The following is a 17,525-nucleotide window of genomic DNA, read 5'->3' on the forward strand; positions in this document are numbered from 1 at the left end:
GCATTCAATGGACTAAGATGAGACTTGCTATCTTCTTAGATTCTTTTGCTTTTTATTAAGCAAAGGAGTGACAAGAGCTTTGAGCTTCTTTGTTTTCAGAATTTGCATGCCTGAAATATGTAGGAGATAGGAAATTTGAACTTTGAGGCTAAATATTTTAAATATAAACCTAAGCATGCACACTTCATCCTCTATGGCCCAACCCTGTTCCCATTAGCGGTAATGGGGGCCCTTCTATCAGTGCGATTCCCTGATCTGTAGGCACTGGCAGCAATCACAATGTGCCACTGAAATCCACAAAAAAAGACCCCCAGAAAGTTATTTTCTGAACTAGTAAAACTTTAATTAACAGGAGTTTCTCTTGGCACAGTTTTTGCTATTAAATAAATAAAGCATTTAGTCAAAACCATCTATATTTACTATACAAAATACTGAAAAGCAAACATTTTTAAAAGATACAGAAACTTAGGGTTCTGTGAAAAAAAACTGTGCTACATGAGCAGTTATTCACACTTAATGCACGTAACACAAATGCAACACAGTATTTAGCTACTGTATGTTCGTACGTGGCTGGTGCAAATTTTTTAGTGTGGGGATGCCATGTTATTAAAATTCATTTGTACTTCACAGAATATAAGCAAGGTAGAATTTGTCTTTTGGATATCAAAAAATAAATCAAGTTAAAAGTTGTGGCTTATGGTCAATTGTGATTCGCTGTTTTAAGAGTCCACTTTCATTGGTATTAACTTTGGACATGTTTAGATTAGATGGGAGTTTGTTACTACTACTGCTGTTATCTTTTCTGGCAGAATATCTTTGGGTTTTAGAGCAATTCTTGCCCATTCTACATTCCTCCCTCTCCCAAGCCCCTGCCCCCCAGATGAAACATACTAAATATATTCTAGATTTCAAATATTTTGGCCAGCAATGATCTGTGTATTTTAAAAAAAAATCAACCATTTCCTTTTGTTAACATTGCAGAATGGTGGCAAATACTCTGCTGAAAAGAGAACAGCATCTCTTACATCTCAGGAACAGATAGCATGGCATCCCTTTTCAGATGGAATGTACACTTGTGTGTTTGCATGCGATATAACATAAGTCACTTGAATACATCAGACTTCGTTAACACTATAATATAAATAAGCTTATTCCTTCTACTAGACATGTAAATGCCTTTTTTTGCAGTCCATAATTATATATACACATTGAAAAAGAATGATACACAAGCAGCAAAACAGGCTTAGACTAGAACAACTCAGTGGTAACTAACCAAATTTGTGGCCTTTTCATATTTTCAATACAGAAAATTCTGCATATAAATATTTTTGGACTTAGGAATTTTAAAATAAACAGAACAGTATAGTTGTCACACAGATCAAACACACTTTAAAACATTTTGCTAGATTTAACAGAACACAATGTCGACGTCTAAAAAAGAAATTAAAATAAACCAGATTTTTCAAAGGGACAATAAGTCTAAACAACTGCTGATTTTGGGAGACATGAGATGGAACTAATTACCCACAATTCCACAAGAAGGCAAGGCTTTCAACACTGTTTTCTTTAAATGTTGATGTCTCTGTGTCCTTCCCTAGGACACTATCCTTCGAACAGTTTTAATGCTCAGCAGCAGGGAAATCTCCCATCTTGAACTGATCAAGACTGTAGTTGCAACAAAACAGGCCCTATTCATAAAGGGCCCTTAGAAATGTGGGATAGTAACATTTCACACTATACATTGTAGACAAAACACACAAATAATTAAAAGAAACTAAAACCAAAAGCAAATATGTTTGATAGAACAGTTACATTTTTATGTGATCAGAACTCTACTTTTTAGTTCCAAAAGCAATAGAGCAGTTGCTATTTAGTCACTTTTGCCTGCACTGTACAAATGTACTACAAATCTGAGCCTCATAGGAAGCAAAACTCAGATTTACTGACTTTTTTGTCACACTTTTTCCCATTTGCATTTGACCTTTAAATTTCTCAGCAGCCAATAATAGTCTCATAGGTCTTGCCTCATTTTACTTTGTGGAATGGAAGCCCTTTGATATGAAAAGAGTGGTAGAGGCCAGAATGACTGTGAGCAGCGTTCTTTACATGTTGAATTGTCTTTAAAAAAGGAGCAGAGCAAAGCTGTAGGTGCTGGGGAAACACAAATCGCAGGCACCCAAGAAAATGCCATGGGGTATGTGTTTTATAACATCCCTAAAAAGTCACTGTTGTAAGAAAAAAATAATGTTAATATTCAAACCACAGATTTCTAAAACACAAGAAAATGTACCTGAGAGTGTGTGTGTGTATATATATATATATATTTATCTATTTATATTTTTATATATATTTGCCAACATTTAAAGTGAGAAAGTATATTTTCCTCCAATTCTTTCTCAAAACAAAGAATTGTGGATTCAAAACAAAACAAAACAATGAATGTTAGTTATGGCCCAAGCATTAAGGTTTAGTGATGGTTAACATCGACCTCTTTTCTTTCCTCTCAGATGGTTTCCCAATGCAGAATGGAGAGTAAATAAAAGAAAAAAGGAAGTATATTTAAATATTACTCAATATCTAACAGACTGGACTTGAGTCAGTAAAGAACCTTGAAGGGAAAAAGAAAGTATCAGTTGTAAAATGTAGCTCTGTTGACAAATATAGCTAATATTTCCTTGTAATTATTAAGATAGCTTGAAAAGATGTGAAAGTACAACACAAACAGGCTACATGAATGCAGTATATTAAAATCCCCTTGTAGCACATTACAATCAATAAAAAGAAAAGAAAATTTGAATAATACTAGAGGTAGCAGCTGTTTGTATTTTCTGTTATTCTGAGTATTTCTGGAGTCCAAACCTTCGAACATTGCTCCCCTGATAAAAGGCTTGTGTGCAATAAGCCGACATATGGCAGACTGGTAAGCTAGATGTCTGCAGTGTTGTTTGAAGTATCTTTTTCTAATACAATGAAGGAAGTACTTGTAAAGGAAGTGCGTTGATGACCTGCATTAAATCACAGCTCTGAAAGCTATGGCTGTTTGTTGTTTTACAAGCCACTTAAAAACCAATATCAACAAGTTGTTAAGTAAGCTATGCAGTTTCACAACATATAAATAGTGTCAGTTTCAATGGTTTCATATAATTTCTAAAATATACGCTAGCAGAATATTAATGGAGTAACAATAATATTAATCATAATAATGCCTTAGTCTGAAGTCACAGGAAGGCGTTTCCTTCATATGGGGGGATTCCTGGAGGATATTGGTGGGATCGGTTTTATGTCTGGTAGAAGTGATGATAGTGGTGGTGATGCTCATGGTGGTGATGGTGTTCATGTCTCTGGATCATTTGTCCAACTTGGCCTTCATATAAAATGACTGTGGGAAGGTCTCTCACCTGCTCTTTTTCCACAACTGTCCCCGGAGAATGGAAGGTTTTGCACATTTGATGATTCTCCTTTGCCCTCTGCTTATGTTTCTTGTGAGCCTGCTGGGACTGCATGGGGAGGTAAGGAAGATTCTGGCCCACCCGTGCAGTTGGGGAAGCCATCGGCATGGATGCACCTTGAAGAGGTTTATTCCTTACTGCCCTTCCAGGGTGAACAGAGGCTACATTTTTGCTCTGGACCTTGGGAGACCTAACAAAGTGCTTGTTTGAGTCCTGATTGCGCAGCCTTTGTTGTATTTCTGCAATCTTGGCGTATGAGGCATCAGCCAAATTGATGTGGCTGGGGTCCACTACTTGAGATTTCCTGTGGTGGGCATGGAAGATTTCAGGTTCATGAGAGCGGGATCTAGTCTGATTCACAACTCTATTTGGTGGGTCATATTTCTGAGCTGCTGGAGGAGATCCTAGAAAGGAACAAACAGAGTTAGTTATCTAATATTTCAAATTTTAATTAGCAGCATGCACTTGGCAGGGTTAAGTTTATTAGCAGAGTAGAATTTTCCTCGGGAAGTGAATGTAATTATACCCGTAGCTGTTTAGAAAAAGTTTTAAAAGTCCTTGTGACAGAGTGCTAGGCAAGAAGGGTTGAGCCAGCACTCTTGTCACGGCAGCTCCAATCAAACAATGCAGAATGGAGCTGGTTAAACAGAGCTGTGCCTAATTTGTGGGGGGGAGCAGAACTGGCAAGCTAATTAAGCCATTAGGCAGAGGCTACAAATAGGCACAGGAAGGAAGTAGAAGGGGGAAAAGCAGGCAACAGGGGGAGGAGAGAGAGATTACCCTTTGCTGCTTGTTACAGGAGCTGGGGACTCCCTAGGACACTTGGAGCAGAGCTGTATATAGTGTGAAGGTGGTGTAAATAAACTACACAAGATGTTTGACCAGCACACGGGTCTCTAAGCAATTTGTGAACCAAAGCGGAGGCAGGAGCCAGAGGACCCTGTCACAGTCCTATTATTAAATACTATCAAATGAATATTTTTTTTTAAAAGAAGGCCTTACTGTCAGGCCCTGTGGGTGTTGAGACTCCAATCCTCCACCTGGCAATCTCACAGACAGCAGCTGGGACCACAGATCCAGGAACCTGAACTAAGCACAAGCCCCATCCCTATGCTCTGATTGGGTGACTGCCATGGTTCCTGATTGGCTTAAATAAGGGCTGAAGCCCAGAGGAGAGAACAGGACGATGGCTGTACAACTGGGCTTCACGCTGCCATGGACTGCTGCTCTCGTCTTTACCTGTTCTGGCCTTCTGATCCTGACCTCCTTGTGTCCTGACTCATGTAGGGTGGTCACTGACATGTTCCCAGAATTCCAAACATTCCAGTACTTCTGGGAATGGCATGGGCCTGCCTCCGCTTGTGTGACCCCACCTCTGCCGGGTGACCTAGCATGTGAGGTCATGCCACATGGGGGGGCATCATCTCTAAGTGCATGCCACTCTGCCCCCGTTGGCGTGACCTCGCACACATGGTGTGTTCAAGGTCACATTGTAGGGGGCAGAGAGGCATGCTCTTAAAAATGGCACCCCTTGACCAATACCGGACAAAACCAGACAGGGGACACCCCAAAAGAAGACTGTCCAGTTCAAAACTGGACAAGTGGCCTCCCTACATTCTTGACAACTGACTCTTGATCCCCGTCCTCTGATCTGTCTCTTGATTCTGATCTCCTATTGTTCCAACTTGGCCTGATTCTTGGTAATTGGCTCCTTGGCCCTGGACTCTTGGCTTGCACCCAGTGCCACCCCTTAGGACACGCTACCCATGCCCCAGCCCTGACACTTACTCTATTTTGACAAACTCTCCTTCTTGGACATCAGTCTAGATTATATCAAAGTGATGTCATCTGATACAGTAAAATACAGAGGCAGGGCAAAACTGCAGTCCAAACCCCTTTGAATCTGGGGGTTTTGGTTCTGGATTGGATGCCAAAATCTGAAAGCAACTATTTTCTGGTTCCAGTTCAGATGTGGCCTGCATCATCGAAGCCTAGCCCTGATTTTGCCCCAGTCCTAATAAACTGGATCTGAACACTGCTCTCCAAGCCCATCTCCAGTAAATAGCTATGGATCAATCACACAACATGCTCATTTCTAAATTCAGTGGGCCCAATTCAGCCCGTGTAGCTGAAGACAGAACTGGGACAAAAGTCTGAAAAATCAATTCCTATATTACCTGGCCCAAATTTCGATGTATAGTTTTCTATTCCTGCAAGATCCAAATAGTGGTTTCTCCTTTCAATGTTCTCATCCACGCAATGGCGATAGCACCCGCTTTGCTCAGGAGTGTTGTCACTGGGGTGATATCTGTGAGCAGGAAGCAAAATGAAAATTCAGCAAAACTTCTTCAAATTGTTACTGCCACCTCGAATCCAAAAGTTCATGGACACTTTGAAATGATAGGAGTTACTTGCAACGAACGTCTGACGTTCTGGATTTCCCATGGGCTAACTATACAGCCCTGCATCGACTCTCCTTTCCCTCCTATACATTGAGTCCATGATGTTGCAAAAAAGGATACTTTCAAATCTGCTTCACGCAAAAGCAGATAACACCATGAGGGTTTATTACATACTGCGTAGAGTCTGTAGCTGGGCCAAACCATTCAATACATTTGCTAATCTGGGCATGCCAAGGAAAGGCTGCTGTTTGACATGGCTGCTCCCAGCTCTGCAGGGAGGCATTGGAATGAGTTTGGTGTTAGATAAATGGTCTAAATGTTCATGTGGTTCTGCTTCAGAGAAGTATGCAGGTGTATTTACTAGAGAGAAACTGGGGGAGAAGGTGTCAGTGGAAAAAATCTGAGATAATGCATTGCTTTTTGCCAAAATACGTTTAATAAAGTCAGATCAACCTCTGGCTTCATAATCCCGACTCCTTTTCCTGCTCAGCTTTGCAACTTTATTTATAGCAGAACTATTTCCTGAGAATGAATATCTGAAATACCATTTGTTTATGAGGGGGGAAAAAAATCAAGCAGGGGTTTACAATACTGTAGCCAACAATGCTGAACAGTTTCATTCACCATGTCCAGATGTGAACAATTTCTCTATTGCAACAAATGGGATGAGGAAAACACTTTTTTCATTAAATCACGGATTATCATTCAGGGCGGCACTTCCATCTCTGAGACCGTGGGATGGATTTTGCTTTCCTTTACACCTCCGTGAAACCCTACTTCTATCAGTGGGAGGCCAGGATTTCAGGCTCGCTCCAAAATAAGGGCTCAGTCCTGCATGGCGTTGAGTGCTCAGGCCCCAGTTCAGCACAGAAGTTAAGCTTTATCTTTCAGCACCTTGCAGTCTGCAGGATTGCGCCCTGTGTGAGGTTGGTGTCTCAGTAGGGATCTCCTAGAGAGCCACCTTGATAAAAATCCCCAATCTATCACAGGGTGTCAGATTCATTTGGAGGGTTAAGTTTACATTGCTTTAATACACCTCTACCCCGACATAACACGAATTCGGATATAACGCAGTAAAGCAGCGCTCCAGGTGGGTGTGGGGGGGGACTGCACGCTCCAGCGGATCAAAGCATATTCGATATAACGCGGTTTCACCTATAACGCGGTAAGATTTTTTGGCTCCCGAGGACAGCGTTATATCGGGGTAGAGGTGTATATGCAAATATTCTTGCATGTGACACTGCCTGCCTGGAAAGCCGTGAAACTTTAAAGGTTTGGAATATGGTGCTGAAGTCACCTTTACACCACTGCACTAGCATGTCAAAAAGAGCTGGAACAGGACACTACCAGGCTTTTTCTGCTTTTGATAACTAATCAGCCCATACACCATACAAACCTCATCTGGATCTTTGTGGAATTCTACAACTATGGCAGTTTAACTTGTAGGAACACAAATCAAAGAGCTTCAACAGCTACGATTTGGCATACAAGTGCCATATATTGCTGCTGATCTGCCACAGCTCGTGGAGATCAGTGGAAGTTGCATGCATGCATTGAAGACACTGTATGGTTCATACAGCGTAGGAATAACTGTTTCTGGTCCAGCACAGTCAGCAGCATTGTATAAAATGAAACTACCTGGGAACCAGTTTTTTTGGTACTGTAATGAATTCCATCCCTCACTGAGACAATGGAGAAAAATTATGCTAGTACCATCACAGCCCTGAATTCTAACAGCTTTCTTACATGTAAGATGACATTCAACAATGCAAATATACACAGTGAAGCAATTACACGTTGATGAGAGATGTGCTCCACCGCCAAAGAGAACTTCAAGTATTTCTGACCACTGGGGTTTCTGGCATCCATCCCCTGCCTGCTCCTTTGCACATACATGGAAGCATTCAGGCATCAAACACTTGATTCTAATCTTCTGCAGGATGTAAGAATGTGTGTGTCTGAGAAAGAGACATTTGCTAATGTCTTTGAACAGTATGTGAAACCCTTTTCTGAAACTCTGAAGCACTATTACGACAAGCAGTGCTGCTATTATATAACAGAATGGGGGATACAGCAGCACGAATGTGTAGGTCAGGAAACTGCAAAGGACATTTCCTGAAAGCTGCGGTCTGAGAGAACATGACATTTAAACAAGCCAGGGCTAAATTGCTTAAACAGGTCTGGGTGAAGAGGATGAGGAGAAAAAGCCAATAGGTACCAATGGAGACTGTGTATCTGTGGGAGAGGGGAAAGATATTTCAAAGCCTTGTTTTATATAAGTATTTTCCCTGTTGCCCAAAAGCAAGTATAAACAGCAACAGAAATGGGATGGCATTAACACAACCAAACCATGAAGTTGCCTGCTAATGGTGTTCTCGCTGTCAGTGCTATTATTATTATGAGAGAGATGCTGGGTAAACCAATCATAAATCTGGATACTTGATCTGAATACTTGCATTAGCACTACAGGTAGAAGCTCTAGCCCATAGCTTCCAACATATGAAATCCCACCCCCAGAATACTTTTCCCACCTGACAGGCAGGGACATCCCTATCAGCTTCATCTTGAATATTAATAGAATCTTGCCTGTAATTCCCAGGAGACTGAAATCATGAAAATATATGCCTCTCACACATGATTTCATTGCAACTCCAAAGGAGAGCCCCCACACATTCATCCCCTTGCCACTGATGAACGTGAGGAAGACTTTCACACGCTTAGCCATTTGGCCAAGGTGCACAGAAACTTGGGGCTTATTCCTGCAACAGACACAAGGGCCAGATTCTATGCTGTGTCCACATTTGGCAGGGAGTAGCGAAGGAAGGGGATTCTCAGGAATTCAGTGTTGGCTGCCTGATGCTCTGCTTAGCCCTGGTTACTGGTTAGAATTGCCTAGGAAGGCTCTAACATAAGCCTGCTAGCAATGGAACCCAAGGGACCATCTGCATCCTGTGGCAGAGGGGTAAAAACGGAGCAGAGCCGAGAATGTGACCCATAGAAAACACATTTGGTGCAAGTATGACTGCTGGTTTCAAATGGGAGTAGTTGACATTCAGAATACAGCCCTGTCCTATTCAGAAGCAGCACCTCGTTCAATTCAGATGAAGAAACAGCTTTTGAACAGGTTATGGGCTCTACATCTTAAGTCAGCTAAGATGTCTCTTCATGCAAATACATTCAAATTACTAAGCAAATAATGTGGACTTGTATTTGCAAGGGGGGGTGGGGAAATTCCACCCTGAACTGCCTGGTCAAGTAATCAACCAAGTGCCCAGAGAGAGCCTTTGTGCTAAAAACAATTGGTATGGAGTCCCAGGTAAAAAGGCAGAATTTGTTTTCTTGCCTGTAATTTTGATCTCTGAATCTGGATCCACTGCTCTGGAGTATTTCTGAGTATTCGACAGAAATACTCAGAAGGGAGTCCCAGTTGCTTTTTGCCCCCCACCCCACCCCCACCCCAATGAACGTGAACACTCCCCCTGCTGGCATATTTGTTGAACGAAGTACATCCCCTTGAGAAAAATACTCCTGAAGTCAAGGAAGCACAGAACTAGAACTTTTTTTTTTTTAATTGCAGCCAAAGAAACAATCACTACTATTGTGTTGATGACATGTCAGCCCCAACTAACGTTCCCTTCGGCCCTAGCTTGAATGTTAAGACAACTTCATACTAACCCAAACATATACAGTGACCATAGAGAAGATTTGTCCAAAGCAGTGGAACTATATTAGGAGATATGAAAATTACAGGATTATAAGTTTTTTGTTTAATTACCCATTTGAACAATGGAAATAACACTTCTACACTGAATTGCAAGGGGAGCATTTTTGTTCACTGTATAAATAAAATAAGTAAGATACACTTTGAAATCTGCCCTTGACAGATCTGTCTCAACTGACTATCACATATTCTGATATTCAGTGCAGCATTTGTCTATAAGGCAGGTGGAAGATGTGAAATGGGGCAAATACGTGCTTCTCTTTGCTAACCTTGCCAATGACATGACTAGACATTTTCATAGGAACAAGGCCTATTCTAGACTGGCATCCAAACTAATATTGTGCATTCCATTCCTTCAGGGAGAGACTTCAAATAGGTCTGTTTTATCTTATCTCTAGAAGGCTGCAACCGTACCTGCAGCTGTGCATAAAAGAAACTACTGTGTCTGTACTTCATTGGAAATGGATGCACCCTGAGTCACACAGGCAGGAATCCACAAAAAAACAATAGACAGATTTTTTTTTTCAAGTGGTGAAGGGCATCTTGAGACTTAAAAACAAAAAACAAATCCCCCCGCCCCCGCGCTAATTTTCCTTGAAGATTTACAATGAAAGCATCAACCCTTGGGAATCTTGCTAATCTGTGGGTGAATGTTAACCAGTGACTGGCTAATTTCCTAAGGGGCTAGGGGTTCACAAGGGGACTGTGTGGCAAGGAGGGGGAATTATTTCTAGCTGCTGGGAGGCAGGATGGGTTGGGAGTCTCTTAGAGGGAAGAACTCTGCCTGCCCCTCTGCTAAGAACCCCTCTCCTCCCTTCCTTCTGCTGGGAGGCTTTCCCCTTCTCTACTGCCAGTTCCCATCTGCTTTTCTTAGACTGGAGGGTAGCAGAAGAGGGGCAGGCCGGGTTCGGAGCTCAGGCCACGATGTGGTACAAGGTGTTACCAAGGACTAGAACTGGTAGTGTTTGTTAATGAAGAGGTAGGACTGGAAGCAGAGTAGAGATAGGTTGGAAGCCGTCTGCCCACTGGAGGAAAGCCTTCTTCTGGTGGAGCTGAAAGGAGGAAATTAAACTAAGACCCAAGCCCACTCAGCTGAAGAAGCTGAAGGGAGGCATGGGTCCTTCTGGGCAGACTGGAAAGGGAAAGAAAAACTGTATTTATCTTCAGTACCTCTGTGTGAACTAATGCAGTCAGCCATCCTCAGTGCTCAAACACCTGAACATGTGAAATGCTGGTTAAGTGCATGGGAGTTTTTCCTCACCTCAGACAGCTGGTTGATCTTTTGCTGTTATGGTGGTTCGGTTTTCTTGTTGTTCTTTGAAACCAGGCTGTGTTTTTAGAATCTGCTTATGAGGCCAGTGCCTGGAAAAGGCACTTTTATATGTATAGGAATAGAAATGAATGTGTCGGTCCAGTGGCTGGCCCACATGGTGCGTAAGAGCTTGCTACTTAGCTGCAGCTAATAAACTTACTCCGTTAACTCAAGTAGTAGGGACGTGAGCTTTTGAGCCCAGGCACTTATCTCCTACTGAAAGCAATGAGAGTTAGACACGTAAATACCTTAGAGGATCTGGGCCTGGGTGCTAATGTACCCAAGGGATCAATCCCTGCTGACAACCCTAGTGACCATGATCCATTAAAAGAGCACCTAGGATTGGTGGTGGGGTTTTAAAATATCATCACCCATCTTTCCTTGGTCTAATGGAATCATGTTTCTTAATGAGCCCTAAGTAAACCTGAAGGGAGATAAGGCTCCAAAGCAATCAATATTCAATGTTAATTTCTCTATTTAAGGTTCTTTCTCATTTTGTATAAAGCACCACTGGACTGCCTGGTGATAACAGAAGACATGCAAGAGAACAGGGTCCCTGCCCAATGATTCTGTGGAATAGCTGGATAGCACAAAGGGAAAAGAAAAATAGACCGTGGTAGGAGAGGGGTGGAAACTGCAAAGGGGGGTGGGGGGGAGGGCTAATGTATGGTTTTGCCCAAACACAAGCAAAGACATCTTTCATTGAGATGCTCAATTGGTGCTTTTTTAAGTGAAATGTTCACCCAAACCTTCCAATGGGTTCTCAGAGGTAGGAGATGGTAAAGCAAAGCTTGTATGGCTAGAAACTAGAGACATAAATAACATCTTTCACTAAAGCTAGCTTCCTAGGCTTGCCTGGATATGGACTCTGGCACTAGCAGCCAGGGGTGCCACAGGAAAGCCTACTTCAGTAGTAATCCCATGGAATTTGCTGTTTGTTTCAAGGTGCAAATTCCCATGATTCCTCTGACTAAAATATCAGCAGCTGAGCCTTTTGAGGTTGGCCCATTGCCAGCTCAGCAATTCCTTCCTTTGAGTAGATGACGAGTTCATTCCACTCACCTGAGAGAAGCCCGCTGCTTCTTTTCAGAGCTTCTCAGTTCTTCACTGGCTTTGCTCTCAGCTCTGTGCCTAGAGCTCTGCAAATCTGCACCCCCAAAAAGGAAAGTTATTTCATATTATTGATATTATTCTGTCTGGCAAATGTGCAGCAGGGCATAGATATTCATTATTGGCTTGCTGTTTGCACCAATCCATAATACCTCATTATGGGTAAAACCTTCAAATATGACAAAATGACTTAGGAGCCTAAGTCCTATCCATTTTCAATGGTAACTGGGTGCCCAAATCACTTAGGTTCCTTGGGGAACATTTTCAAAAGTACCTACAGTCCCACTGAAAGTCAATGGGATTTAGGCTCCTCAGTCACTTAAGGTGCTTTTGAAAATTTTACTTTATTAGTTCAAATCAAGATCATACTCTGGGGCCTAGTGTACCCAAAGTTTTTGCACTGATATAACTGTTTTGGTGAAGAGTGTGGTTATATTGATACAGCCCCTAGCATGGAGAAGTTATACTACTAGAAAGGTGTCTTATACTGATATAGCTTATTCCCCTTCCTGTATGCGAATAGCTATATTGGTAGAAGTATCTTTATCCTGGTATAACTGCCACTGCACTACGCTGGTATAGTTAAAGCAGTGCAACTTTTGTGTTGGCAAGCCCTGGTAATTCTTTAATGTGCAAGACAGTTCGAGTAACACATTATAGGCAGAATCTATTGCCCTCAGAGGGCTAAGAGAGTCACCCTTGTGCATCTGATGACAGTATTTGTCCAATATTTGTACTTAAACTGATCAATATACATCAGCCACGACTGTATAATTAGCAAGTATTTATTGATTAACTGGAAGGGCTAAACAGATTCTACATATTGTATAGCATGCATTAAAGGTGCAGTGATGTAGTTCTCTCTTTTCTCCAGTTGGCTTCCTAAGGCCTGGATTAAACTTGGGGCACGTTTTCACTACTCGCCGGATCGGCGGGTAGTGATCGATCTATCGGGGATCGATTTATCGCGTCTAGTGTAGACGTGATAAAATTGATCCCCGATGGCTCTGCCGTCGACTCCGGAAATCCACTGCGACAAGAGGCGGAAGCGGAGTCGACGGGGGAGCGGCAGCGGCCGACTCGCCGCCGTCCTCACAGCCAGGTAAGTCGACCTAAAATACGCAACTTCAGCTACGCTATTCACGTAGCTGAAGTTGCGTATCTTAGGTCGACCCCCTCCCCCCTCCCCAGTAGTGTAGACCTAGCCTTGAAAGCTTTGCAGGTATAACTATTTTGGTTGGGGTGTGATTTTTTAAAAACCAACATATTTATATCAGCCAAAGCATAGTGTGGATGCAATTATACTGATATAAAGCTGCTTTATACTGGTATAGTTATTCCTCTTCCCATACAGGAATAGATATATTGGTATAAAGCACCTGTATACCGATAAAACTGTGTCCACACTACGAGGATTGTACCACTTTAACTATATTGGTATAGTTAAAGTGGTACAACTTTCTAGTGTAGACAAAACCTTCATGTAGCTTGTAGTCTGTAACTACTGTGAATCAGAAATTATCAAACCAAATGAAACAATGAATTTCAAACACAGACTCCTAAGTTAGAACATCCATAGCTGAGGCCTCCAATGGGCAGTTAGAAATTACAACATGCCCAGAATCAGTTGTTCTGATTCAAGTGTCCCTATAACTGGTTTTTCTACTAGGAAATGTGAACTGAAATCTTTGAGGGGAAATGTTTTGGCAATAATTCATAGGGCATATGGCATGTGCTTACCAGCAGGGTTTAGTAAGATACTCTTTTTCTTCTGACTTCCATCAGGTGCCACAGTAAGCTTCACTCGCAGAGTTTTACTGGAACTAGGGGAGTGGTTTACTGATGCATCAACTACCTCATAGATGGTATGAAGCAAACTTGTAATGTCCTACAATTGGGATTGAAACACAACCAGAAAAATAATATTGTAAAAACGGGTAAAGAACCAATTCCTTTGGTACTGACGAATTTAACCATTCTGGACCAATCAGGTGCCAAGGCACCCTCAAATCTCACTGAATTCAAAAGGGAGTTAAGGGTGCTCAGCGCCTTGAAGAAGTACCAAGCTTCATCGAATCAAGTCTTCTGTTTCTCAAATGGACATATCCTTAGCCACGTTTCCCTGCTGGATTTACAGATAAATACAGCCTATCTCAGGACATCAAGTGAAAGCTATAAAAGAAGTGTTTCAAGTATATGACCCTCTTCTTCCATATTCCTTACATTCAAATGGCATACATGTTATAAAATGGGACAGAATAGACCAAAACACCCTTAGAAAAAACACATAGTTTATTCACATTTTCCAAACACACACCACAAGCTGTTTAACTAGCAGTTTCCCCTACCAGTTTCTCTCTATTGTCATAAATACAGCTAAGGTATAAAATATTATTTATATAGCAATGGAAAACAGAGTTTGCATGACCAAAACAAGTATTTCCTTATTTTTTTTCAATAAAGCAGACCCATATCCCCAATTTCCACAGCACATGATAGATAACCAATCCTGGCCTCAGGACGATGGTTGCTTCCTGTGATTCCCTTTTGATATCTAGAGGGCAGAGATATCTAGAGATTCCATAGAACACATTATTGGTGAGTTTTAGAGATCTAGAATCAGATTGATCTACATTTCTCAAAACAATGAGGGTGTTTTCGGTCAACCCACTACAGAGATAGACCTGCGTCACAACATTTAGAATTGGATTTGAATTTACCCAAAGTTCAGAATAGCTGAGATCTGGTGTTCAGATTCAGGCCTATCTGAATATATTGCTCTCTTTAGGTTACCATCACCATTACGCAGGTCTCATAATAGGTGGGATAAAAAACAATGTTTCATAATTCAATTAAGGCAGCGTAAGAAATTGCAAGGGTAGGGGCAATTCAGAATTCCTCTCCATAGCTCCAGTTCAGGCAAGCATTTATTTAAGTAGGAGATTAAGTCCATCCGTATTCAGCAAAACACGTACGTTGGTGCTTTACAGTAAGTGCCATTGACGTAAACAGGACTTAAGCACATGCTTAAGTGCTTTACTGAACAGAGGCCGATCAGAAGCAGCACTACCAAATTCAAATCATCCATTTGTCTCATGCAGGAGGACTAGTGAATCCCCATTCTTCTTACTTGATGTCTGGCTGGAACATAGCCCCTTTTGCATTTGGTGTTGCAACTCAGCTCAAATTTATCCAAACCAGTCAGCCTTCATTAACCTTCCACAAATGTCCTTACTCCATACTACCTAGCTACTGCCAAGCTGAGTAAGAGATCTACTACTTTGCTCATTACTTGAGATGGAGACAATTCTCTGAGTGAACTAACCCACATTTATTATTTATTTATATCAGTACCAGCCAGTCCTGTCATGGACACCATTCTAGGATCAAAGTGTATCAAGCCCAGCAGGCTTTAAAGGTCCCACTGAATACACGTCTAATAAATTATCTACCAGTCTCTCTAACCCGAGACCTATCCCAGAACTACGCCTTTTCCAGGCGCCTTTGTTAAATATAACAAAACTGGTTCTGAAGAAGATGGAGACTTAGTTCTTGCATTCAATAAAATCTTAAATCCTATAGGATTCACTTAGGGTTCAAACCCTTAGAAATGTAGCCTCAAAGTACGCCCAGGGGAGCACTAGCAGACACATCAGTTTAACCTGATGTAGTATACATGCCTCTTTATCTAGCCAGCGTTAAAAGAGACAGTCAAATACTAATCTCCTGCACACTCTGAATATTTTGCAGTTAACAGACATATTCCTTTCAGTGTAACATCCAGGGAAACTTTGAAACTATGGTTAAGGGAAATGATTTACAGTAGCTGAGGCTCTACCTCTTCTAGCCTGAAAGGTCTAATGTAGAAGATCCAAATTCTGCCCTGATTTACCACCTCTGCAACTTTACAAAAGTCAGTGGAATTACTCCAGATTTAGGGTCTGCTCCTGCTCCCACTGACTTCAACGCTTAGGATCAAGCCCTTACATTGGTAGAAATAAGAGCGGAATTTGGCAGCTTGTCCATTCCTTCCACAGAAATCTCTCTTATTTCCTCCGCAAAGGTATAAGGGTTGTCATAAGCTGTGTTGGTGGCTTGTTTCCATCCTTTTGACAAGAACCGATGCCTGAAAGCCTGCATCAGGGAATGACTGACTGACTGATAAACTCACCCACCCTCTCCTCTCACACTTTCATCATGTCTTGAAACTTACCCAAACCTACTGGAAAGTCTCTTAACAGAAAGAGCAGCATCTGACAGAAGGCTTCACAGGCTGAAGTTTTTATTGCAGCTGACAAAAAAAAAAAAACAACAACAACAAGACAGCCATCACTGGAATACTCCCTTCCTAAACTAACTTCTGGAAGGCCTCATACTATGCACACAGATCCTGATTGACCAAGCCATCTCTATTTAACAAAGTTCTTAAGTACATCCTTAATTTTAATGGGATTTAAGCACATATTTAAGTGTTTTGCTGAACAGAGACCTTATTGTTTCATTCCCCAACAAGTATTCTGCCACTACGCTCTTCCTTCCTTGGATACGGATAACCAGCACAGGTAACTTTTCGTGTACTGCCAATTTTAATTTGGTGAACGCGCACACATTTGTCCCCAACAACCTAATCCCCCTTTTTTGTTCCAATATCCTATATGCTTGTACCATTTGCTTGTTAACCCCTCTCATTTTACTCTGGAACATGCAAAGACAGAAGTTCTGTACTTTCATTGGCTTTTTAAATGATTTTTTTTTCTGTTGGTGAGGGCTGCCTAACCCCCACACAACCGAAACGTGGTCCCTATTTTTCCTCTTCCACTGTCTTGGTCTTTCCCAACAAACCCCTTGCTCAACATTTTAGGAAGTACTTCCAGGCCTTGTCAAGGCAGGCCAGCTGTAATACAGGCACAACATGTACTCTCTGAGCCAGCAATATATCTGCACCCATATCAGGTCAGAAAATTTTGCAACTCTCAACCAAATGGGTTTGAATTATCCCAAATTACTTCAGTCTATCCAGCCACCAGGCATTTTAACATACTGCACAAAAGTCCCATTAAAATTGTGCTTTTCTATTGTGTTGCTGCCTTTAGTATTTTGTCAAGTTCCCCAAGTTTCAATATCTAATTCCCTCCATGAGGATAAGAACTTCTTTGCAATCGGGAGCTCAATGAAAACACCCTTCAGACGGGCATGAACCAGTCAATCAAGATTAGAAGTACCCTTATGTAACCTAATCCACTTCCTTGCACTCTTAACCCCGGTCTCTTAGATATCACCACCAACATTTTTATTAAGGGATTCATTTACTCATGCTCCTTATTTGGGGTCTTGTAATTCTTGTACATTGACAGCTCTCCTATGGGCAAACCAGCCCACTCAACTACCGACTTTATTGCCCTGGCAAGTTTCTGGTTGAGCTGCCTCTAGCAAACAGACCTCTCTGCCTCCTGATTGCTTGATAGTACCTCCTTCACAAAAAGGAGATCCTCAGAATCATTCAAATTCCTGAGGTGACCTTGTGGGACTGA

At 41.7% G+C, this 17,525-nt stretch overlaps 1 protein-coding gene across 1 annotated transcript in view; it reads right to left on the minus strand.

The window, feature by feature from the left end:
- Positions 1 to 946: 946 nt before the first annotated feature.
- Positions 947 to 17,525, minus strand: part of NKD1 (NKD inhibitor of WNT signaling pathway 1) — a 159,345-nt gene continuing 142,766 nt past the window's right edge. Inside the window, exons 7-10 of the mRNA XM_026652867.2 lie at positions 13,735 to 13,882; positions 11,947 to 12,031; positions 5,627 to 5,757; positions 947 to 3,853 (exon numbers count right to left, since the gene is read on the minus strand). Coding sequence (XP_026508652.1) covers positions 3,279 to 3,853; positions 5,627 to 5,757; positions 11,947 to 12,031; positions 13,735 to 13,882 — 939 coding nt within the window. The 3' untranslated portion in view covers positions 947 to 3,278. The remainder of the gene's footprint in view (positions 3,854 to 5,626; positions 5,758 to 11,946; positions 12,032 to 13,734; positions 13,883 to 17,525) is intronic.

Source organism: Terrapene carolina, unplaced genomic scaffold (genome assembly GCF_002925995.2).
Source record: "Terrapene carolina triunguis isolate 2854851 unplaced genomic scaffold, T_m_triunguis-2.0 Scaffold130, whole genome shotgun sequence".
Classification (NCBI taxonomy): domain Eukaryota; kingdom Metazoa; phylum Chordata; order Testudines; family Emydidae; genus Terrapene; species Terrapene triunguis.